At 47.9% G+C, this 24917-nt stretch overlaps 1 protein-coding gene across 11 annotated transcripts in view; it reads right to left on the reverse strand.

Annotated features, from left to right (window-relative positions):
* Window positions 1–10217: 10217 nt before the first annotated feature.
* UBOX5 (U-box domain containing 5) overlaps window positions 10218–24917 on the reverse strand; it is a 41579-nt gene continuing 26879 nt past the window's right edge. For 4 of the 11 annotated variants that reach the window (XM_082359108.1, XM_082359107.1, XM_082359103.1 and 1 more), the window contains exons 2-5: window positions 18985–19079; window positions 16577–17765; window positions 13485–13646; window positions 10218–10953 (exon numbers count right to left, since the gene is read on the reverse strand). In XM_082359108.1, coding sequence (XP_082215234.1) covers window positions 10745–10953; window positions 13485–13646; window positions 16577–17765; window positions 18985–19038 — 1614 coding nt within the window. In that variant the 5' untranslated portion in view covers window positions 19039–19079 and the 3' untranslated portion in view covers window positions 10218–10744. Of the gene's footprint in view, window positions 10954–13484; window positions 13647–16576; window positions 17766–18984; window positions 19080–22713; window positions 22877–24917 lie in introns of all 11 variants that reach the window. The other 7 variants (XM_082359109.1, XM_082359106.1, XM_082359099.1 and 4 more) reach the window with 5 other exon arrangements.

Here is a 24917-nt window from a genome sequence, read left to right on the forward strand (position 1 = left end):
TCTGTGAACTATGCAGAGGAACGAAAGTGAGCAAACGTAGGAGCCCAAGAACTGCTGACTGAATGAATCGAAGAGGGTGCGTTGAGCAGGGGCAACAAACATAAGAAAAATGCTGGGCCTTAGCATGAAACTGCCTTGGGTCTGCACCAGGAGTAAGGAAGAAATAAAAATAAAAAAAGCTTTCACTTCTTCATCAGACAGGAGGGAGCTGAATGTGAATATGAGATCTCTAAAGAGGGTTACATTAAGCTTAAAAGAAATCAGAAATGACAGGTCATCATAAAAAGTCTTACCTGCAAAAATAACCTAAGTAAAAAGCAACATAACCTAGGAAAAATATTTGTGACAGACTTTTTTCTGTATTAAAAGCCTGTACAGCAGCCAGGTGGGTGGATTCACGTCTGGGGACTGTGGGCTCCAGCTCCAGGGCCCACGGGGCCGGCCTGGAGCACCCCCTGGGGACAAAGACTTCTGCTCCGGGGGCGACCGAAGTGGCCCCCTTTGGCCGGCTGGGGAAGAGCCAGGGGAGGGCCACGTGCGCTTCTCCCACGCTTCAGCCAGACGACTGGCCAGAAATGCCCCGGGCCGAGGGGAGCAGAAGCGCAGTCAGGAAGCTTCGTGGGCCTCGGGGACCTGACGGGGTCGAGCACAAAGCGGGCGGCGCTGCCTGGGCGCACGGCCCGCCGGCTGGGGTCCCCAGGAGGAATCTCGCTGCGCCATCTGACGCCCTGGCCCGGCCCGGCCCCAGCCCCGCGCTCCCGGCGGAGAAAAGCGCGCAGGGCGGCCACGCGGGGCGCGGGCAGCGGGGCAACGGCACTGGGCAGGTCCCCCCGGAACACCTTCGGTGCCTGTAGTTTGGAGAGTGAAGGCTGAGTGGGGAGCTCTGGGAAGAGGGGGCAAGGAGGGCGCAGCTGGCAGGATAGAGAACTTGTGCTGCAAAGGTGTGAAGGAAGAGGATCTAAGCATGGGGGCGGGGGCGGGGGCGGGACATAACACAGGAGGAACAGGCCTGTTGAACCCCGGACAACAACAGAGACTTCCATAGCCTTGAGTACCTGGCAGTACTGTTCTCAGCCTTTTACAAACCTTTCCTCCTTGAATCCGCATAAAACCCTAGGAAGGAGGAAGTCATTTTTATCTCCATTTGTAGACAGGAAACTGGAGGACCGAGAAGTTGCCCCAGGAGGCCCAGGTAATAAACAGCAGACCTGGGATTGAAACACAGGCCCCAAAGTCTGTGCTCTTTACCACTCCATTGCCTGGAAACCCACTAACAGTGACTAAATCGCCAGGACATTTATAACTTATTTAGGATTCAGGGTTGGAGGTTGGCTTGGGGTCCAGGGATGTCACCTGGGAAATCCTTACTGCCTCTGGCACCTTCTTCATGTCTGGGTGTCCCTCCTCATGGCAAGGGAGGCAGTCACAAAATGGGTGCCCTCCTCCGAGCCTCTCCTTTCTCAGGGAGGAGAAACTTATCTGTCCATCTTCTACACTAAACAGGGAAAATGCCTAAACAGGGGTGATGGGGAATAGCTAACAATTACTGCAAGCTGACAGTGTGTTCCCAGCACTACACTATAAGCTGTGTAACAATGTCAGAAGATACGTTTATCACCATTTTATTGATGTGGAAACTGAGGCTTAAAAGGGTTAAGCAATTTCCTGAAGTGCCACGGCCAGCAAGGAGCAGGAGCAGAACCCCAACACCAGAGTACCCCTGAGGGAGAGGAGTCCCCACCCCTGCGCCTTTCAAGGCTTTGATGGGTTATCCCAGGTTGTGATGTGCTGTTTTTTTGGGAAGACAGAACTCCAGGAGCTCCTGCAAATCATGTCCTAAATGTGTTAATCTGATACCACCCTAACTTGCTTCAAAATAACATGAGAGGGGTGAACTGGGTGAGGGTAAGTAAAGAAGAAACAAGAGGGGCTTCCCTGGTGGTGCAGTGGTTGAGAATCCGCCTGCCAATGCAGGGGACACGGGTTCGAGCCTGGTCTGGGAAGATCCCACATGCCGCAGAGCAACTGGGCCCGTGAGCCACAACTACTGAGCCTGCGCATCTGGAGCCTGTGCTCCGCAACAAGAGAGGCCGCGATAGTGAGAGGCCCGCGCACCGCGATGAAGAGTGGCCCCCGCTCGCTGCAACTAGAGAAAGCCCTTGCACAGCAGTGAAGACCCAACACAGCCAAAAATAAATAAATAAATAAATAAATAAATAAATTTAAAAAAAAAAAGAAGAAACAAGACTAGCCATGAATTGAGAGTTGTTGAAACTGGGTGATGGGTACGTGAGAGTTGATTATACTAATCTGTATTTTTGTATGTGTGTGGAATTTTCCATAATAAAACTTTTTTTTTTTTTTAAGTATCAGCTCCACCTTTTTTAGGACCTGGGGTAAAATATGACTAAATATATAAAAGTTGTACGTCACGCTAACAAAATGTAAAATGAAATGTGTTCTGTCCTCCTACCTTGAAAAATATATGTTCATGATGACCTGAAGTCCATGTTCAGATTTGGAGGTCTGCAGCAGAACTTGGTAGCCTAGGGGGCTGGTCTCTCCCTACAGCTTTGTTCTGTCCCACATCCCAGGGACAGGCACACAGGTGGACATTCTGAGCTCTGCCTGTGCACCTCACAAATCGCCTCCCCTTCCCGCCACGTAGGCACATTTGCACAGCTGAGGGGCAGTCCACCTGGGCCACAGACCCAGGGAAGGGGACTCTTCCAGCCATAGATACAGTCATGGGAAAGTTAGGCAGCAGGTTCCAGGCCACAACCCTCAGTGCACAGATTCTGTGTGGGCATGTCCCCTGGTCTCACCCTAAGGAGAGCCAGAGAAGGCCCTCTAAGGGCTTCTCTTGTCTGGGTCTTAGACATTAATGGTCCTTGAGTCTGCCAGAGCCCTGCCCTCAGTAGGCACATGGCTCCAACAACTCAGCTGCTTCCTCCTCACCTGTCATAGGACACCAGGGTCCAAACCAGGGTGTAAACACCCATTTCACTGCCTTCTGCCCCTTCCTGACCAATCCTACCTGCCCCTCATGTTCTTGAGAGTCATATGTCCATTCCTTAAAGCTCCCTCAGTCTGTAGCCAATGGAGAAAGGGAAGGGTAGTGCCTTAAAAGAAAATCAGGATGCTATTATGAAGAGTCAGCGGATGCCTCCCCCCAAAATCCACTGAGATGTTTTTCTGAAATCAGTACCAGAGTCCCATCTTTCTTGCCCCCATCCCTGACCTTAGCAGACTTGACTCTCCTTGCAGGTTGATGTAGTACCGTACCTAGACATCCCTTAATCATGTGTTTCCCCATCTCCCTGCCCCACTAGACAGTGTTTCTTTCATCATTGTGTCCCCAGGACCCTGCATCAGGCCCCTCACTGGCTCTTCAGTAAATGGCCAAGTCAGTGTGCTGGCCAGCCCGGGAGCATTAGGATCCTCTGTGCTGGCTGCCCACGGTCAGGTACAAAATATTAGCATAGGAATATTTTCAGGCTTTCCCCTCCCCTCTCTGCTAAGAGGATTCTGGTTTTGAGCTCCCGGGTTCTCCCCTTCCTTCTCCAGACCCCTCTGCAGCAATTGTCTAGGATTTTGTGGTTGTTCCTGTTACCACTGCTGTGTAACAAACCACCCACAATGCAGTGCTCCAGACAACCACCATTTCTTTATGCTCATGGATTCTGAAGGCCGGGAGTCCCAACAGGGCACAGCAAGGACACCTTTTCTCTGCCCCACAATGTGTGGCATCCCTGCTGGAAAGAGTGAATGGCTTGGGGCTGGAATCATCTGGAGACTTCTTCATGCACATGCCTGGGCACCTGGGCTGAGATGACTTAGAGGCTGGGCCCAGCTGGGACTGCCAACTGGAGTGCCTGCCTGCCTGTGGCCTCTCTGTGTGGCTCCTCACAGCCTGGTGGCCTTGGGATAGTTGGACTTCTTGCTTGGTGGCTCAAGGCTTCAAGAGTGAGTGTTCCAGCAAACAAAGCAGACTGGTAGCCTCAGAAATCTCGTAGGGTCACTGCTGCCACACTCCATTGGTCGAAGCAGCCACAAGCCTGTCCAGGGTCAAGAGAAGGAACAAAGTGCCCCTTTGGGTGGGAGGAGCGCTGAATAATTGGCAACCAATCATTTGAAATCGTCCCAGTGGTGTGAAGTCAGGAGGAAAGGATGAAGACTAAGGTTTGGAATAGATGTTTCTAGGGAGCACTGGAAAAATAGGTATGGGAGCAGGTGCACAAAAGGACTGCAGGAGGTAGATGGGAGGATAAAGGGGGAATTTGAAGAAGAGTTGCTGACAGACATCACGTATCATGTGAAACTGCGTTTTGGCGGCTGAATCTGTATTCTTGCTCCAGGTCACTCCATGACTGAGCCGTGTGGGCCACAGCTTTGCAGGCCTTAAACAGACCAAGCTTGAACAGGTCCACCCAGGCCGCTCAAACCTGCCCACAGGTTTCTTGAGTCGAGGAAACTTTCAGGGGCTGAGGCACTTACCATCATTTCCGCCATCTCATTACAGAAGGTCAGTCTGCCAAGGCCGCCTGGTGCATAAACGCATGCCTCGGCATCTCATTTACCCCTGGTGTTCATGCTCCCTCTCCCCTCCTCATTCCCAGGGGCCAGATCCCCTCAAGCCTGATCTCATTCTTGGGGTGGGAGGGAGAGGAAGGCAGGTGAGAGGGGCTCTCTCTGGGGGATCCTGGTTTCTGAGACAGGCTAATTACAGGCTTCCTAATTAATGAGCCATGAGGTTGCATTTCATCAGCTGAGTCACAGTTGATGTCTGGGCCCCGGCCCCAAGGGGAGAATATGAGGAATCATGGGAGGCGGAGGTCAGGCTGTGTCTCTGCCTCCCTGACCCTCATTCTCTAGACCCTCTCTTTTCAAACCCAGTTCTTCTTACCACATTAGAGGGTGTCAGCAGCCCCCCTTCCTCCCTACTCCTACCTCTGCTTCCTGATATTTTCCCGGGACTGTCCCCCAGTCTGTCCATCCCTTATGCCTGCCCACCCGCCCAGGACCACATAGAGCTCATTGGTTATTGTTTCCCCGTCACCCAGTTTCTCTTTCTCTTTCTCCCTCAGCCACATACATCGCACAATTGGAGCTGCTGTCTGTACCATGGCAACCACATCTCGGGATCCTAGCACCCACTGCCGTTGGCCGCAGCCTGCCAGAGACCATTCCTGAGCCACTCTTCCATCTGTCTCCTTGCTCCTTCCCACACTCACCTCTTTCAGTAATTGTACGTGACAGGTACTTTTCCATTTTCATTTCAACCAGAAGATGTATCCATTTACAGGAAGTTAATGCTGCTGAGTCTTTATTGGCGGTAGTGGGGGGAAGGGAATTATTTTATTTTTTGTGCCTAGAGGTATAATATTTTTGAAATTTCAAAAGCTGTGCTGTAGCTTGGTCATGAGTTGTTATTCCATAGACTTTTTTGTTTCTTTAGTTCTGGGTCTCATGGTGGACTTGGGCCCAAGTGGAAAGGTTCTAGTAGGTCGTGGAGTTGGGTGGTCTCCCACCAGATCAGTGCTGGCAGTGACCCGTTCCCTGCACTAGGCTCCCGTTCAATGGAGGGATCTTTAGTGGCTCTGTGGTGACAACATCCAGGCCACCCCTGTAGAGGGGACCTGAGTCTGATCTTTGCCAGCCTCTACTACCTTCAGAGCATCTCAGGGGTTAAGTTGGTGACCTTGGAGTCAGTCAGATGAGCTCTTCATGGAACTGGGCCTCGGCTTACTCCTACTGAGAGTTGTGAGGATGAAATGAGATAATATGTATGAAGTGCTTAGCACAATTCCCAGGACGGCATGCTCAATATATAGAAACTTTCTAAAAGACTTATTTATTTATTTTTATTTGTTATTTTTGGCTGCATCGGGTCTTAGTTGTGGTGCTCGGGCTTCTCTAGTTGTGGCGTGCGGGCTTAGTTGCCCCTTGGAATGTGGGATCTTAGTTCCCCGACCAGGGATTGAACCGGCATCCCCTGCATTGCAAGAAAGATTCTTAACCACTGGACCACCTGAAAGACTTCTGAATGAAAAGGTTTTTTTTTGTTGTTGTTGTTTTTCATACCTGGATGGGCTTCAAATTCTCTATAATCTCCTCCTTGATAATACATGCAAAATCATGTGTGTGCAAACCACTTGTTCCTGGGCCCATCTTCTGGACACAGCTGGCCACTCCACAGGGGATGACGTGGCTCTAAGCCCCCCAGACCAGCCCTGGCTGCTCAGGCTGCCTGTTGGTAGGGTTGGAATTGTTGTCTTTTTTGCCAAAGAATCTTTGGGCTAGAATCCTATAGGTGAGATGGCTGGGTCAGAGGGATCATGCGTATGTAACTTTGCTAGATATTCTCCTCCACAGAGGGTGTACCCCTTGCATTCCCACAGCCTCACCAGCAGATTGTGGCCAAATTTTGAGATTTGTGCCAATCTGCTAAACAAGAAATGGTATTTCAGGCTTATTTTTTATTTCATCATATTATGAGCAAGGTTGAGCATCTTTTGACATGCTTAAAAGGCCATTTGCATTTCTTTGTGTGTCTTTAGTTTTAGAAGCTATATATTGGAATATTAACCATTGTAATACAACTTACATATTGTATTTTCCCAGTTTGTAATCTGTGTTTTTACTTGGCTAATGGTGGCTTTCTTTTTCTATGTAAGAGGGTTTTTTTGTTTTTTTATGTAGTCAAATTTATCAATCTTTCCCCTAACTATATGTGGATTCTGAATTCAGGAAAGTTTTTCTCACTTCCAGGTTTACAAGAATTTCCTCATTTTCCATTTTCTTCTAGTTCTTAGATGGTTTCCTTCTTCCAGTGACTCCAGCACCACTTACTGAGAGGTGCCCCCTGCCCCAATTTCCATATGCAGTTGGGCCTGTTTCTGGATTTTTAAATTTTTTTCATTGCTCTGTCTGTGTATTCATGGGTTAGTTTTCCCCACCCCCAAATCAAACTGTTCATTTTCAGCTTTTTTCTAGTTATTCTGGCTTGTTCTTCAAAATGATCTTTATAATAAGAATAGTGTGTAATGAGGGCAAATGTCCATTAAATAATGTTAAGGGAAATAGCAGGCAACAGAACCACACAGTACATACACGTGTCTCTTTTTCTTTATAAAAAAATATTGGAAGGGAAAAGAGCCAAGAGAGCCATGTTTGAGTGGTCATCTCTCAGTAGTATGGCTATGGGTAGCATTACCTTGTTACTGATGCAAACCTTGGTGGAAAAAACCTGCCAACTGCCACATGGCTGCCTCTTCCTCCTTCCTCCTCACCTCCTCCCTGTGCCACTCTGGAGATTTTGTCACCCTCTGGGCCAAGGCATCTCTTTGTAAGGGAGGGAGCGCATTACAGCAGGGAGGAGCCTGGGGGCATGGCCTCTGCCAGGTCGGGGGTGGGGGTGGCCGGCAAGGTGCGGGCTCATCTGATTCTCTACCCTACTGTCCTGTTCTCCGTTACAAGCTCCACCCCCGTGTAGGGGTGTTTCCTTACTTTCCCGGGAGACAAGTTCCTAAGCGGTAAGGGGAACACCGAGGGCCAGCACTGTCCAATAGAACTTTCTTTGACGGTGGAATGTTCTGTATCTGTGCTGTCCAACAGGGTAGCCACTAGCACATGTAACTATCCAGTACTTCAAATGTGGCTGGTGTGACTGAGGAACTGAGTTATTTTTATTTACTTTAAATAGCCACTCTACTGGCCAGTGCCTCTTTGGCCAATTCCCAATCCAGCCACTCCCCTTCCAGCCTAGAACTGGAAGGAAAGATCCTGCCTGTGTAAGTGGACTGAGCAGCCAAGCAGGCCGGTGTGGGCTGGAGAGGGGAGAGGGCAGCTCCGTGGGAGGGCCCAGCACACCAGCAGCCCCGCCCCTGCCCCAGTGGCCAGCACACAGGCAGCCAGCCCAGCATCACAATACTGCAGACGGGAGGTGAGCAGCAGCCCGGCAGCCTGTCAGGGGGGTCCCTCCAGGGGCAGGTCTCTGTCTGCAGACCTACTTACAGCAAGCCAGGCAGCAGAGGACCATTTCTTGGGGAATGGAAAAGCACCCAGCAGCTGAGTGGCCTCAGGCTGGAGACCCACGGGAGGAAGCAGGGTTGACGAGGGGATGGGGGAGCCTTTCAGCTCCAGGACCCAGACGCAGACGCCTGGAGATGGAGTACTCCGGGCACAGAGCAGCTGCTCCTCTTGGTGATTCGGTTTTCCTACTTCTTCTACCTTCAGGACTACTTCTGAGTGGCCCTCCTTTCTGCCTGCCCCTGGGGCTGGAGGGTGAAGGCAGAGCGAGCATGAGTGAGGGCAGAGTAGCCAAGGCCTGGGGCCCTGGCCCCACAAGGGGACGGCCAGGATGTGGGGCAAGGCTTCACTCTGCACCTTGGGGATGAAGATTTGGAGACCAGCCGCTGGGGCCCAGCTTCCTGCTCTCAAAGGGCCCAGGGCTGCGTGCCCCCAAATGGACTTTTTGTTGAGTAAATGCTACAGGAAAGGGGACATGTGCCCCCACAGACCCTGTGGTCAGGCAAGGGGGCAGTGGGGTCACAAGGCTTTGCAGTCCCGAGTCTTCTCAGAGTCAAGAGTCCAGCTCCTTGAGTTTATTGGTTAACTGCTTTGTGCCCGCCCTGGGCTCTGGTGAGAAACAAACTATCCTTTGAGTCTAGTTGGCAGCAAGAGAAAAGTTATTCTCATTTTCTAGGGGAGAGAAACAGAGCCCAGCAGTGCTTTGTGTGTTTCTGGCAAGGGTGGTGAAAAGACCACTTCATTTTAGGGGACTCTTTAAGATAAAAATGGATGCATTTCCAAGGATGTGGATATGGCTCCACCTGTCCATCACAGGGGCTCCCATGCCTGGCTTCCTCCCAGAGCTACCTGGGGAGCAGAAGCCTGTTCAAAATGCAGATCACCAGGCCCCCTGCAGGAGGGGAGGAACCTCTGCCCTCATCTGGGCACTCTGCGCTTTATGCTGACCCCACGCTGGCGGCTTCCTCAGGCTCCCAGGTTGGGAGAGACGAGACAAACCCCAGAGGGAAGGCCTCCCAGCAGTGAACTTGCTCTTGGGGAACTAGGCTGTTACCCTGAGCCCATGACAGGCTGAGGGTAGGAACTGCCCTCCCCTCTGTAGCAGTGCTTTTGCTGCAACGGTGGGGCTTTTCCTAGAACACAAGCACACAAGGAAGATAAGGCAATAATCTGAACTGACCCAGACATTTAAAGCCAAAGGACACACGGGAGCCTCGCCAGCCAAGAGGAAAGCCCACCAATGCAGACCTTGGAGGCTCATGTGCGGAGGGGTCAAGGGAAGTGTCACCAGGAGGCAGAGGGGAGGGTGGGATTGCCTCTCCACAGCCACCTTTGTGGTCATACACACCTTCTAGGAACTCTTAAAAACACATTCTCTAACCTCAACCCCAGATCTCTAAATTCTTACGATCTGGAGTCCAAGAATGGAATTTTTAATAAGCTCCCTCCTTCCCCCATTAGTGTAAGAACTATAGTTCTCTCTGCCCTGTGAGCAAAGTGTGGAAGCCAGAGAGAACGCTGGCCTCTGCCCTGGAGGGTCCCACTAGAGCAAAGCGGAGGCAGCAGGCCTGTGGGAGTAGCGGAGAGCAGGTGGCTCAGTATCCTGAGTGGCCTGAGGGACCCCCGCAGCCTGTCCACCGGTGGCTGGGATGAAATCTCAAGAATAAAATAAGAAGCATCGCTGTGCTCCTCCTTCCCAAACATGCTCAGAGGGAACAGAGACTAGCACAGTGTATTTTCTCACGGATATTCTTCCATGACTAGGATCTACTCCATACAGTAAACAGTTATAGGAATACTTATTTTCCCTCTGGGACTCCAAAATTTTGAATGGGAAAAAAAAATGCAATCTATCCACAAGTATCTTTGCTGAAATAGGCCCCATGCAGAAAAGGTACCTTCTCCCCTCGGAGGGCAGTGCAGCTCTGCCAACACGCAGCTAAGCAAGCCGTCACCAGCCTAGGGAGCTGCTCAACCCTCCCAATTGGCATGCACACCCACCTGCAAACCCTCATGCATCAGATGCACCTGCAAATGCAACTTCTTGTCCCTTCAGGCCATTGACTCAAATTACAATCTGACTGGGTTGCAGTGACTGCTCACGGCTGCCCTGTGACAGTCCCACTTTGTGTGGGTGCAGGTGGGGTAGAGGAGTATGATGACACAGACAAGAGGAAGCCCACAGCAGACGTCAACCATTGCTTTATTAAGGCTCGGAGTGGTCTGCCAGTCAGAGGGGCTGAGTCATTCACTCCACAGATCCTTGCCATGCTCCACTTTTGGGTGACACTGAAGGTGGAGGCTCTCTCTGAGATCCCAAGCCACATTCACTTCCACCTTGTAGGCTGAGGGGTATGTGCAGACGACCTGGGGGGCCTCAGAGGGTGGGGCTGGCTCTAGCAGGCCCTGGGCTCTGGCAGGGGGTGCTGGCAGGGAGGCACGGGAGGGCAGGGACATCTCCCCCATCCCTCCCAGCTCAAACTATGGCTTTGTTATCCTATTGCCACTTGAGCGGGCATGGAGAGCCCTTTCCCTGACCCCTCACTCCGCAGGCCCATGTGCTACGCTGTGGGAGGAGACAAAGGGAAAGCCCGCGAGAAAGCAGAGGCCCCCCTGTGCCTGGGGCCTGGCCAGACCTTAGGAGCTTTGACCCCCCACTCGCTCCTCCTCAGCTCCTCCCAGCGATGGGTCTTCTCAGGTTGAGGCCAGTCACTCAGAAGTGAACCCGCAGAATGTCCTGGTTGGCGAATGGCTGCTGGCAGGCTATGCATGTCATGGGCAGGGAGCGTTGCTTCTCACCCAGGCAGGGCCGGCACAGGAGATGGCCACAGGGAAGCTGGTACACGGGCTCCTTTTTGAAGTAGGGAGAGAACACTCTTTTGCAGGATGTGCATTCGGGGCCCAGGATGCTCCCAGGCTGCTCTGGTGAATCAGGGAAGAAAATAGGCCAGGGTTAGGAAAAGCTGCCCCCAGTCCAGGCTCCATCCTGGAGGTGGGCATGTGCCTGGAGTAGGACAAGAAGCTTCCCTACCCTGCATCCCTTCAGCAGCCTGGCTTCCTCCCTCCCTAGGCCACCTCTGACTGATCTGGGAGGAGAGGATGCCAGGGAGCCTGAGAATCTGGGGAGCCTCCTCTCCATAATCAAATCTCGGTGCTCCAATGAATGCTCAAGAAAAGCTGGCTTCTGAGGGCTACTGGGCAGCACTGGGCCCTTCCTGCTGCTCTCCCAGCAAGATGGACTTTCCCCTGGATAGGCTGCCAAGGTCAGAGCAAGGCACAAGCTCACCCTGACAACCTTGATAAACTGCAAGAAAGGTGAGATGTGACAAGAAGAAAAAGCAAAAAATGGTCTGAGGTGCCCAGGTTGGGCAGGTCAAGGGGGGACGGCGGTCACCAGAGGGGCAGGGCTGAGGTCTGTCTGTAGCAGACCTGCCTGCTGAGCCTGGCACCTGAGTCTCTTTAGCCCTGTAGCCCAGCAACTCCCCTCCTGACCCATCAATCCCTTTCTTGTGCTGCAGGCTCTCTCCTTCATGCTTCCCACAGGGTCTCCTGAATGAGGGCCACAGTGGGCAGGTCTTGCCACCCCCCCTCCCCAAGCTATACCTGCTGCTCTTCTCTCGTGGCCCTTGCCTAGGGAGGCTGCTCTTTCTTCCCCAATCCACACCCATCTGGAGAGGGCAAGGATGACCTTTTGGGTGAAGAGCCATAAGAATGAAAGGGAGCCAGCCATGCATGAGTGAAAGGGACAGCAAGTACAAAGAGTGGCTGGTCCATTAAAGAAACAGAAAAGACAAAGGTGTGATGTGTGAGAGAGTGGCAGAGGAGGGTGGAGCAGGGCTGGAACATGCAGGACCTCACAGGCAGCAATTTATATTTTATTCCAAGTTCAACGGGATACCCTGGAAGGATTCTAAGAAGTGGAGTATCATGATCTGGCTTACATAAAAAGATCCCTCTGGCTCCTATGAGGAGGAGGATGGGCAAGGCAAGGGTGACTGTGGAGGAGCAGCAGAGGCTGCTACAGGAATCTGGGGGAGCAGTGCAGGAGCTGGGGCCAGGGTAGCAGCAAGAGTAATGGAGCAGAGAGGACATCCCTGAGATCTACTTTGGAGCAGTGTAAACAAGACGATGATGAAAGTAGAGATGAAAGTAGAGAGAGAAATGTAGAGATGAAAGTAGAGAGATCTACTTTGGATCTAGTTTGGAGTCTGTGTAAACAAGACTTGATGATGAATAGAATGTCAGGAATGTTGACGGAAACCAAGGATGACCTCGATGTTATGGGCTTGACCACAGGGTAGAAGATGCTTGCTCTTTTACCACTGACTGGATGATGGGGGGCTATGGGGAAAAACCTTTGGAGGCGCCTGCAGTTCTGAGTTAGAAATTCACTTAAGATATCCATGAGTTTCCCACATAGAGGTGCCAAGAAGCTGTAAGGGAGGTCAGGATCTGAGTTCCAAGGAGAGGAAGGAGCTACAGGTGAATATGGGCAGTCACAGGCCAAGTGGGCTCTCACTTGAGTGACACAGAGTATAGAGAAGAGGGTCTAAGACAAGAGTCTGGAAGAGAAGGAAGAATCAGCAATGGAAACTGAAGAGAGACCATTGAAAATGGGGAGAAAAAGAGCATAACATCTGGAAGGCCAAGACAGAAGGTGTTTCAGGAAGGAGAGCTGATTAGCCACAAGAGACGCTGCTGAGAGGGTAAGTGACCATCGAATTTGGGGTCATGGAAATTGCTGGTCACCTGGACAAGACAGGTTCTGGGAATGATTAGGATGGAAACATAATCAGAGAGACAGGGGGTGGAGGGGACAAGAGGCAGAAAAGGTAAGATGGCCTGGGATGCAGGCAATAAGAGAACAGACTAACTTTGGATAGGCAGGAGGAAGCAAGTGTATACCTTATCATTAGCCCCACCAGACTTCATCTTGTAAAAAATGCTCCAGGTTCTCTCACTTTGTATCCTAACCGATCCTATCATCCGTTGTGGTCCCAGGTTCATTTTAGGCAAAACCTAGCACAGTAAGCTATCACTGTTCTAAGATACTGGTGAAAATGTTAATAGGAAGGGATGAAGATGACATACTCAACTTGAAACCACCCTCCACATTTACATAAAGTACCCCAGATGTCAGATGAGAGACAGACTACATAAGAAAAATAAGCAAAAAGGGAGAAACAAACAAAAGTCCTCAGGACAGAGTAATTAACACTAGATCTTACCAAAAAATACCAATCCCCAACGCCACAGAATTACTAAGAATTGACTAAAGAAAGACTTTCTTGTGAAGAGTTAAACTTCATAGGCAGCCCTTGAACTCCCCCTGGAAAAGGAAAGGCCTGGGTGTTGGAGCTAAGGAGCCTGGGCATAGAGGTTCACAGAGCCTCAGAGGCATGGCCCGGCATACTGTTCAAGGGCTCTGAGGAGATAGACACGGCCCCTCTTACCCGAGCTGGAGCCTGGCCTCCAGGAAGCACTGCTCCCTCTTGTGCTGAGGTGCTGGAGCTGTCCCCTGGTCAGCCGAGCTGTGAAGGAGGGCATGGAGCCAAGGGTTGACGTCAAGGCAATTTCTAAGCTTTGTGACAGCTTTTGCTCATGGGATACTGGACCTGTTGAGAGACGCACAGACCACAATATCCAGAGAGGTTTGGCAAAAGCGAAGACCAAAACACAAAGTCCTCTGAGAACCACAAATGGTACTTCTAACTTCAAATAGACACAAACATAAAGAAGGTCCTCCCTAATGTCTACTAATAGACTGTGACGACAGGACACCAGGAGTTAAAGCCCTGGGGTCCCTGGCAGTTCTTACCCATCCCACACTGCTTTCAGGATTCCTGGACTCTGTGCTAGCTTTTCTCCTCCTGTACAAATTGCTGGGCAGGCCTGGGCCACCTCCTGGCTCACCTGTAGAACTGTACCCTACTTTCTGAAGGCCTCCCTGCCTGCCAAGGAAATGACTGGGGCAAGTAAACGCCCAGTTTTGTACCCCTGCTCCTTGCCCCCATGCCCTCCCCAACAGCCTTAGTCTGCTCTTTCCCCATCTCCTCCCTGCTAGGGCCCCCTCAACTCTGCAGGGCCACTGGCTTGCACTCCCTTGGTGTTCGTGTCCCCTTGCTTCCTAGGTAAAGCAAAGCAGTTATTATCGAGTGGAATAATGAAGACCTCACTCTGCCCACTCCACTATCTATAGGGCCTTCTCTGGATATGGGCTGAGGGTGAAGGTAACAGGAGATGGGGACAGCTGCCGAAGAAAGGACCTAGAGATCTGCCTGATAGCAGGGTTCCCCAAAGTGGCACCATAGAAGTACCCCAAAGTGGGGAGTGGAATGTTTGGTCTACAGTATGTAGGACATAGGATATCCGCTTGAGGCCTTGAAGGAGCACTGGTCAGCGTGGTCCTGTGTCACCAACAAATCTGTCAAGGCCAACACCACTGGAGACCTCCACAAATATCAAGGTCTAAGTACCTTTCTCCTCATCTTGCCTCACTGCACCTCAGATGCTTCCAGGAGTTTCTGGGGGTCTTGTTAACTAAAATTTACACTCAAAGTCAGAGAAGACACATACGTAACCTTTAAGTGTGCTATATGCATAAGCCTTTTAGACTAAGAGAGGAACTTTAAAGAATGATACAGGTGGATGGACCTAGAGTCTGTCATACAGAGTGAAGTAAGTCAGAAAGAGAAAAACAAATACCATACGCTAACGCATACATATGGAATCTAAAAATATGGTACTCATGAACCTAGTGGGAGGACAGGAATAAAGATGCAGACGTAGAGAACAGACTTGAGGACACGGGAGGGAAGAGGAAGCTGGGACGAAGTGAGAGAGTAGCATTGACATATATACACTACCAAATGTAAAATGAATGGCTAGTGGGAAGCTGCAGCATAGCACAGGGAGATCAACTCGCTGCTCTGTGACGACCTAGAGGGGTGGGATAGGGAGGGTGGGAGGGAGGCTCAAGAGGGAGGGGATATGGGGATATACGTATACATATAGCTGATTCACTTTGTTATACAGCAGAAACTAACACAACATTGTAAAGCAATTATACTCCAATAAAGATGTTAAAAAAAAGAATGATAGAATCTAAACAGACTAGTTTTCATAAGGAAAAAGAAAAAGTTGTCAAAGAGCTATCTCCAAAAGCACCAAGCAATGAAAATCACAGGGGAATTCTACCAAACATGTAAAGAGTAAATGAGGGACTTCCCTGGTGGTGCAGTTGTTAAGACTCCACGCTCCCAATGCAGGGGGCCCGGGTCCGATCCCTGGTCAGGGAACTAGATCCCACATGCCGCAACTAAAAAGAAAAAAAGATCCTGCATGCCGCAACGAAGATCTCGCATGCAGCAACAGAGATACTGCATGCCGCAACTAAGACCCAGCATAGACAGATAGATAGATAGATAGATAGATAGATAGATAGATAGATAGATAGACAGACAGACAGACAGATAGGAAGGAAGGAAGGAAGGGAGGGAGGGAGGGAGGGAGGAAGGGAGGAAGGGAGGAAGGAAAGAAGGAAGGAAGGAAGGAAGGAAGAGTAAATGATTCTAATACTACTAAATTGTTCCAGAGTTTAGAAAAGGAAAATTTCCTAATTCTTCTTATGGAGCAAATCATTGATACCAAAACCTGACAGATGATGATGTGTACTCGTGCACACACATACAAACACACACACAGCTGCAGTCCAATCTCATTAGTGAAGGCAAAAATCCTAAATAAAAACACTAGCAAACAGAATTAAGCAGTACACTAAAAGCAGCATGACCAAATGGAGTTTCTTGCAGGAATATAAGTGGTTCAATATTAAGAAGCCTATTAATGTACTTTACTGTATTAAAAGATCTAAGGATGAAAAATCATAATATCATCTCTACTGATATTGAAAAGACATTAGACAAAATCCAACCACCAATCTTGGGTAAATACATTGAATAAAATAGGAATCAATGGTGTGGGAGAGTGTCTGAAATGGCCCCCAATGAATCCCACCTGAACTTAGTAACTTGCTTCTTACACAATACAATAGAAGTGATGGAATGTCACTCTGTGATTAGGTTCTACAAGACTGACTTCCACTTGTCTGCACATGCTGGTGTACACAGCTACCATGTTGTGTGCTGCCCTTGAGAGGCCCATATGGCAAGGAATTGAGGGCAGAATCCAGCCACCAGACAAAAGGGAAGTGAAGCCCCCAGTGCAACAATTCAGCAAGGAACTGAATCCTGCAACAATCACGAGTGACCTTGGAAGTGAATCCTTCCCCAGTCAAGACTTGAGATGGCTGCAGCCCTGCCAACACTTTGATAGCAGCCTTGGAACACCCTAAAGCAGACAAACCAGCTAAGCAATGCCTAGATTCCTGACTGGAGAAGCTGTAAGATAATAAATGTGTGGTTCTTTAAGCCAGTTAAGTTTTGGTGTAATTTAAGCCAGCAAAGCATAAAACAAAGGGCAAGTGCCAAGTGTCACCCGGGAGGAGTAGAGATGACGACGGCTTGGACATAAGACGAGGGATTACCTGTTGAACAATCCATGAGCTCACTGGCAGCTTTCATTTTCTTAGCAGTGTGCTCTGAGGTAGTGGGTGAGACCAGAAGGCTTGTGGTAGAAAAACAGGAAGCATTTAAGCCAAGGCTACTGTCTGGGGCATGTTCACCCTGCTCCATCTTCCTTTTCTGAGAGGGCAGAGCAATGGAAGAAGGGGTCACTGCCAATGCAGTCTGTGCTCTCCCAAGCAGGTGGCAGCCAGGGATGGAGTGCTGCAGCAGGAAATGGTCGATCCGGGCCTTCAAGGAGGGGTGAGGCAGGGGCTGGGAGTGTGGAGTAAAGGCTACTCCTGTGAAAGGGTCACTGGGCACTCGGCCCCATGTGGCTTCACTACGGTTACACTTCTCCAGCGTGCTCTGGTCAATGACCTTGCCTGAGGGCAGCAGCATGGGGTAAGGCATGATCTCCAGGGTGATGGGATCCAGGAACTCTTCAGGTACATCCCGAATTACCTCAGCCAGCTCCAGTAGGCTGGAGGGGGCCTGCTGGCCCTCAGACTGGCCCCCAGGATCACAGTCACTCTCCATGGGCAAGGCTGGGGCCTGTAGAGACAAGTCCTGAGGGAGGCTCTCTGAGGCAACCAGCAAAACACTGTCTATCACCTCCTGAGAGCAGGTTTTGGCTGGCTGACCCCATACTTCCAACCGCTTGATACAAGGGATACCACTGCCTGTCACATGGGTGATACAAATCTTGAGATGGGCCACATGACTAAGAGAAAGAGCCCCTTTATTCCAGAGCTCCTGGGCCACAACAGCAGGGGAGGGGAGTGTGGCTTCCATCGGGCCAAAAGGTGGCCTGGCTTTGAAGCCCCTGTGGCTAAACACCACTTGGCTCTGGTTTTTCAACAAGACTTTGCCCACCAAAGTGAACGCTTCTTTGTCCGGAATGGATGGCTCATCTGGGCCTGGGGTCTGGCACTCGGGGGTATTCCAAGACACTCTGCTGGACAAGGCAGATGTATACATTTCCAGGCCAGTGACATTCTGGCCTCCCCCAGCTGTGAGGTCTATGTTAATCCTACAGATTTCCACATTGAAGGGAAAGGAAACTGTCACATAGACTGGTGGCTTAATGAAATACTCTGTCCTAAAACCATGACTTCTCTTTGTGAGGTCTTCAGAGATGAGATTTTCTACTTCATAACCATCAGCTGATATCTAGATTTAATGACAAAAATGAGACACATTGATTTGATGAGATCCAAATGAAGACAACTAGTTTTCAACAACTTGTCACTTCTAAGAAAACTCTTTAAAGAAAATCTGAAGTTCCTCATTTGAAATTTCCTCTATTACATCAAATTTTCCTGGGGTTTTCTTTTTTTTTTTTTTTTTGGCAGGCATCCAAGATCAGGTCAAAGGCTGAGGGCAACTGTGTCCCCAAATACTGCCCATCCTTAAAAAATGAGCAATAAAACTCTGCCTAACCAACAAAAAAATCCCTTCAAAATAACATGTCTGTGAAAAGGGGGCAGATTTACAAGTGTTTTTTGGATTGTTTTTGGGTTTTGGGGTTTTTTTTGTTTTTAAATTCAGAGGATGAAAATGTACAGATTTAGGGAAAAATAAAGATGTTCACTGAAGTTCTCAATTTTGTATTTGCACTCTATCAATTATAAGAGTTTCCCTAGGAAGGCATAACAAAGGAACTTCTTGTAAATCTATGAATGATGAAACTTGGAAAAAAAAGTTTGCACAGAGACAAGGACCACAAAACACTATGGGAAATTTAAAACAGTGAATGTGCTAGGGGTGGGATTGTGAGTAGCTTTTTCCTTTCTCCCTTTTAATGTTTCCAATACTTGTTATAACCAATGGAAATTTTAAGATATCCTTGTCTGAAGGAGTCAGCTTAACAATCTGGGAACCTGAAATAATGTGCTGTGTGCAGAAATTCCAAATTGGGGAAGAAGTTCAATTCTCCCCTTGGAGTATCCTTACTCCCTGCATTGGACTGTGGAAGATATCCAGCTTTGTACAAAAGGGGAGGCAGTTTAATTCAAATAATAAAGAACAAGGAATCCATATAACAAATATAAGCCATTATTTCTAGCATGAGAAGTTAGCAAGAACAACAGCATGGGAGAGAGAGAATTTCTACCTTCACTTTGACCTTGAGTGAAATTAAAATTTATTGTCAAAGGGAAGAGAACCCTCCACAAAATGAGTCACAACGCAGCTTGTAACGGTGCTGTCTGACTCTAGAGGTGAAGTCTGACCCATGCTTACCTAAATATCATCTGGTAGACTCTAAAACAATGAGGGTGAAAGCACATTAAGTCTGAATTAAGTCTACATACACAGGGCAGGAAATGGGGAAAAACATGAAAAATAGATGTCATATATTTATTTATGTGTATATACTTGTTTTGTTTACCTTGTTGCAGTAAATTCTTGGTCTGAACTGTGGGAGGCAAAGATTTATTACCATCCTTACGGCTGAAAGGATAGCTTCCAAGCATCAGAAATAGCCTTAAATGAAAAAATAAAACTTGGTATTAGACAAGTTAAAATTCAAATCTAAACTTTTACGAGTTGATTCATAAGATCAGCTTGGTGCTTTGTGACCACCTAGAGGGGTGGGATAGGGAGGGTGGGAGGGAGGGAGACGCAAGAGGGAAGAGATATGGGGATATATGTATATGTATAGCTGATTCACTTTGTTATAAAGCAGAAACTAACATACCATTGTAAAGCAATTATACTCCAATAAAGATGTTAAAAAAAAAAAAGAGATGAGAATCAAACAGGATAACAATAAAACTTTAACACACACACATTCTCATGGTCTATACTCACTCTTTTTGTATACTACATGGGATACTGGGAAATTAGTCACTGAAAAATTACAAAGCAGATTTCTTTTGTAGACTGTGTAGTTTGGTTCTCCGGATGACAACTGTTCTAAAGCCCCAGTGGAGGCAAGAGCCTATCAGCTCTGCAGGGGGCTCCCCACAGGAAAGAGAGGGTCAAAAGTGGATGAGCTCAAAGAAAAAAGAGGACTACTTAGCCAGAAGGTTTAGAACGAAAAGGGTCACAGAAAATAATCGTAGTGGTGCTATGCATCATTGTCATTTAACACTTGTTAATGCAATTATGTTTTCTTATTAACACGAAAACAATTAGAAGAATCAAAAATGTCGTTATTGAGAAGTAGAAAATCTTAGAGTTGAAAAGCACCTTAAAAGAACATCTAGGAGCTTCCCTGGTGGCGCAGTGGTTAAGAGTCCACCTGCCAATTCAGTGGACACGGGTTTGAGCCCTGATCCGGGAAGATCCCACATGCCATGGAGCAACTAAGCCCGTGCGCCACAACTACTGAGCCTGCGCTCTAGAGCCCGTGAGCCACAACTACTGAGCCCACGGGCTACAACTACTGAAGCCCACGCACCTAGAGCCCGTGCTCCGCAACAAGAGAAGCCACTGAGATGAGAAGCCCACACACCACAAGGAAGAGTAGCCCCCACCCACCGCAACTAGAGAAAGCCCGCACGCAGCAATGAAGACCCAACGCAGCCAAAAATAAATAAATAAATAAATTTATATATATTAAAAAAAAGAACATCTAATCCAAATACAGCTGACCCTCGGGACTTCCCTGGTAGCACAGTGGTTAAGAATCTGCCTGCCAATGCAGGGGACATGGGTTCGATCCCTGGTCCAGGAAGATCCCACATGCCGCGGAACAACTAAGCCCACATGCCTAGAGCCTGTGCTCTGCAACAAGAGACGCCACTGCAATAAGAAGCCCACGCACTGCAATGAAGAGTAGACCCTGCTCACCGCAACTAGAGAGAGCCTGCGTGCAGCAATGAAGACCCAATGCAGCCAAAAATAAATAAATTAAAACAAACACATCTGACCCTTGAACAACACAGGGTTTAAGGGCACTGACCCTCCACACAGGTGTTGAAAACCCACGTTTATCTTTACAGTCTGCCCTCTGTATTGTTTCCACATAAGTGAATTCAACCAACCTCAAATTGTGTGGTACTGTCATATGTATTTAGTGAAAAAAAATCCACATGTAAGTGGACCTGCATAGTTCAAACCGGTGCTGTTCAAGGGTCAACTGTAGTCATTTTGATGACCAATAAGCAGGGTAAGGGAAATGGATGAAGGTGGTTAAAAGGTACAAACTTCTAGTTAAGATAAATAAGTTCTGGGGATGTAATGTACAACATGGTGACTACAGTTAACACTGTATTGTATATTTGAAAGCTCCTAAGAGAACAGACCTTAAAAGTTCTCATCACAAGACAAAAAAAAAAAAATGTAACTATGTGAGGTGATAGATGTTAACTAAGCTTATTATGGTAATCATTTCACAATATATACATATATTAAATCATTATGTTGTACACCTTAAACTTATACAATGTTATATGTCAGTTATAGCTCAATAAGACTGAAAGAAAAAGACTAATGTCCAACAGCCTTCGTTTTTCTCTGTAGAGAAGTAGGGAAGGCACTAGAAACATCTCTCCCAGTGGTAAGCCTCTCCAACGGATTTGAACTCCTTGAATGAGGCCAGCCAGCCATTCTGTGCTTTTCCATCTAACAGACAAGGCCATGAAAAACTCCCAATAGCAACCGGGCCACCTCTGGGGTCTTGGTATTGTCGTGCTCCGTAAGTGCCACCTGCAGAGGCCAGGCATGTTGGGCATCCTGCAACATTTTAGTGAGTAGTTTCTGCACAGTGAAGATCTGCCATGAGACCTGTGAATGTTTACTATCTCAGCCTAGCCCCTATGTCAGTTTTACATATAAACACAGAATATTTTTTAACATGGTTTTAATACATGCTGAATTTTCTAGGAAGGGAACTTCCATGTAGACCACAGGAAGATCATACTTTGTTTACTTCAGGTCTTTACCAAGAAGCATTCACTTCTGAAAACCACATCACTGTGGTATTCAGAAATGCTAATATATCTAACAGTCCACATTTGTAGAAGTCTGCATTCATGGTGATTCTACATGTTGGTAAAAGCTTTTGATTACTTTTTTTTTTTTTTTTGGCTGTGCCACGCAGCTCACGGGATCTCAGTTCCCCAACCAGGGATCAAACCCGTGCCCAGGCAGTGAAAGTGCCAAGACCTAACCACTGGACCACCAGGGACTTCCCTTGATTACTTCTTTATTAATATTTTTAAAAATTTATTTGGCTGCGTCAGGTCTTAGTTATAGCATGTGGGATCTTCGTCACAGCATGCAGGATCTTTCCTTGTGGCACATGGGCTCTTTGTTGCGGCATGCGGGCTTCTCTCTAGTCGTGGCCCGCAGGCTTAGTTGCCCTGCGGCATGTAGGACCTTAGTCCCCTGCATTGGGAGGTAGATTCTTAACCACTGGACCACCAGGGAAGTCCCACTTGATTACTTCTTTATGCCTTCCAGTATGGTCATACGTAAACATTCATACATGAGAATAAATTTTACAATCACACTTCAAAATTTTTACTTTAAGTTACTGTTAAGGCATTTGTGTGCACATATATATGTTTGTTTTATAACTATATAGGAAGGTTATATTATCTTTGATTTTAAGTTCAGGACAGTACACTACAAAATATGTATTAAAAGAGAGATGAATCTGATGTGGTAGAGAATCCTTGGCCTAAAGTCTCTTAGTCTTTGTTCAGAATGTGTGCTGAAACTCTTTGTGCTTCTCACTTTTTGAGGCATATATGCCATCTCTTTGCCAAAGCCTCCTGGAGTTTGCCCTGGAATCAACATGGACTAGTTGATAGAATTCCCTTTTTGGAAGATTATATTAATATCTCCAGGCTTCTAACACCTTCTTGTTCTCCACAATAATTCAAAACTAAGTGTCTGAGGTATTACATATGTAAATATTCTCAGGGCCCTTGTATGTTCCTCCTTTTGGTCAGGAAACCAGAGCTCATTTAGAGCAGCACTTCCCTCAGTTCTCCCGCCCAACTAGGGCAGTGGCTTCTTGTTAAGTTTTTTTTTGTTCTAAATGAAAAATTAAGCCATAGAGTTTAATTTAATATAGAAGTATTAAAATGAATATACAGCCCAGACCAAGGAAACAAAACATTTCTCCTAAAAAAGCAAGCCTAAGATTTGCCAAAGGAAAACAGACAATATGATATTGACACAGGTGGTGACACGACAGACTTCCAAGTGCAGAACGAAGCTGGTCCTAGGTAAAGCCGTGAAGTTAGCCAGCTCTGGGGTTTGCAAGGGTTTTCTTTTCACTGTCACAGGCAGTTCTCTTCTCCCTTCTTTGCCCTGATGGGAGGGGGCTTTGGTAAGAAAAAACAAAGAGAAAGAAACTGTGTTACAATACCAAAATACTGAGAGGTGGCTCATATTAGTAAGATAAAGGCAATCATCTCTAGTCTGCAATCATTTCTATCCCCACAGTCCACATCCGAGGCCTTTTCTCTGACTTTCAGAGACAAAAACAAACTCTGGCAGAGGTAACAATGCCAACCCACTGAAGTACTTATTTGATTTCTCAGTGGGAGGCACTGATTTCACTAACATATACATTCTTCCTATCTTCTGTTATCTACTTACACATTTCACTTTGATTTATTCTACATATCATGATATTCATTTATCTGAGAATGTAAATGCCAGGACCAGAAGAAGTTGGGCGGGGGTCTTCTTGGAGCCATGATGAAGAGCTTTCCTGTGAGTATGAAGCCAAATGGAAAAGCCTTCAAAACTTATCTGAGTACCCAACTCAATAGTAAATGGTGATTAACCAAGATGTCAGAGTAGAAGGACGTGCTCTCACTCCCTCTTGCGAGAGCACCAGAATCACAACTGGCTGCTGGACAATCATCGACAGGAAGACACTGGACTTCACCAAGGAGGATACCCCACATCCAAGGACGGAGGAGAAGCCACAGTGAGACGGTAGGAGGGGCACAATCAGAGTAAAATCAAATCCCATAACTGCTGGGTGGGTGACTCACAGACTGGCGAACACTTATACCACAGAAGTCCACCCACTGGAGTGAAGGTTCTTAGCCCCATGTCAGGCTTCCCAACCTGGGGGTCCGGCAACGGGAGGAGGAATTCCTAGAGAATCAGACTTTGAAGGCTAGTGGGAATTGATTGCAGGACTTCGACAGGACTGGGGGAACCAGAGACCCCACTCTTGGAGGGCACACACAAAGTAGTGTGCGCATCGGGACCCAGGGGAAGGAGCAGTGACCCTGGGGGAGACTGAACCAGACCTACCTGCTGGTGTTGGGGGGTCTCCTGCAGAGGCAGGGGGTGGCTCTGTTTCATCGTGGGGACAAGGACACTGGCAGCGGAGGTTCTGGGAAGTGCTCCTTGGCATGAGCCCTCCCAGAGTCTGCCATTAACCCCACCAAAGAGCCCAGGTAGGCTCCAGTGTTGGGTTGCCTCAGGCAAAACAACCAACAGGGAGGGAACCCAGCCCCACCCATCAACAGTCAAGTGGATTAAAGTTTTACGGAGCTCTGACCGCCACAGCAACAGTCAGCTCTACCCACCACCAGAGCCTCCCATCAAGCCTCTTAGATAGCCTCAAGCACCAGAGGGCAGACAGCAGAAGCAAGAAAAACTAAAATCCTGCAGCCTGTGGACCAAAAAACACAGTTACAGAAAGACAGACAAGATGAAAAGGCAGAGGGCTATATACCAGATGAAGGAACAAGAAAAAACCCCAGAAAAACAACTAAATGAAGTGGAGATAGGCAACCTTCCAGAAAAAGAATTCAGAATAATGATAGTGAAGATGATCCAGGACCTCGGAATAAGAATGGAGGCAAAGATTGAGAAGATGCAAGAAATGATTAACAAAGACCTAGAAGAATTAAAGAACAAACAAACAGAGATGACCAATACAATAACTGAAATGAAAACTACACTAGAAGGAATCAATAGCAGAATAACTGAGGCAGAAGAACGGATAAGTGACCTGGAAGACAGAATGGTGGAATTCACTGCTGTGGAACAGAATAAAGAAAAAAGAATGAAAAGAAATGAAGACAGCCTAAGAGACCTCTGGGACAACATTAAACGCAACAACATTTGCATTATAGGGGTCCCAGAAGGAGAAGAGAGAGAGAAAGGACCAGAGAAAATATCTGAAGAGATTATAGTCGAAAACTTCCCTGACATGGGAAAGGAAATAGCCACCCAAGTCCAGGAAGCGCAGAGAGTCCCATACAGGATAAACCCAAGGAGAAACACGCCGAGACACATAGTAATCAAAGTGGCAAAAATTAAAGACAAACAAAAATTATTGAAAGCAGCGAGGGAAAAACGACAAATAACATACAAGGGAACTCCCATAAGGTTAAC

This window comes from Balaenoptera borealis (genome assembly GCF_965194805.1).
Source record: "Balaenoptera borealis genome assembly, chromosome: 16".
Classification (NCBI taxonomy): domain Eukaryota; kingdom Metazoa; phylum Chordata; class Mammalia; order Artiodactyla; family Balaenopteridae; genus Balaenoptera; species Balaenoptera borealis.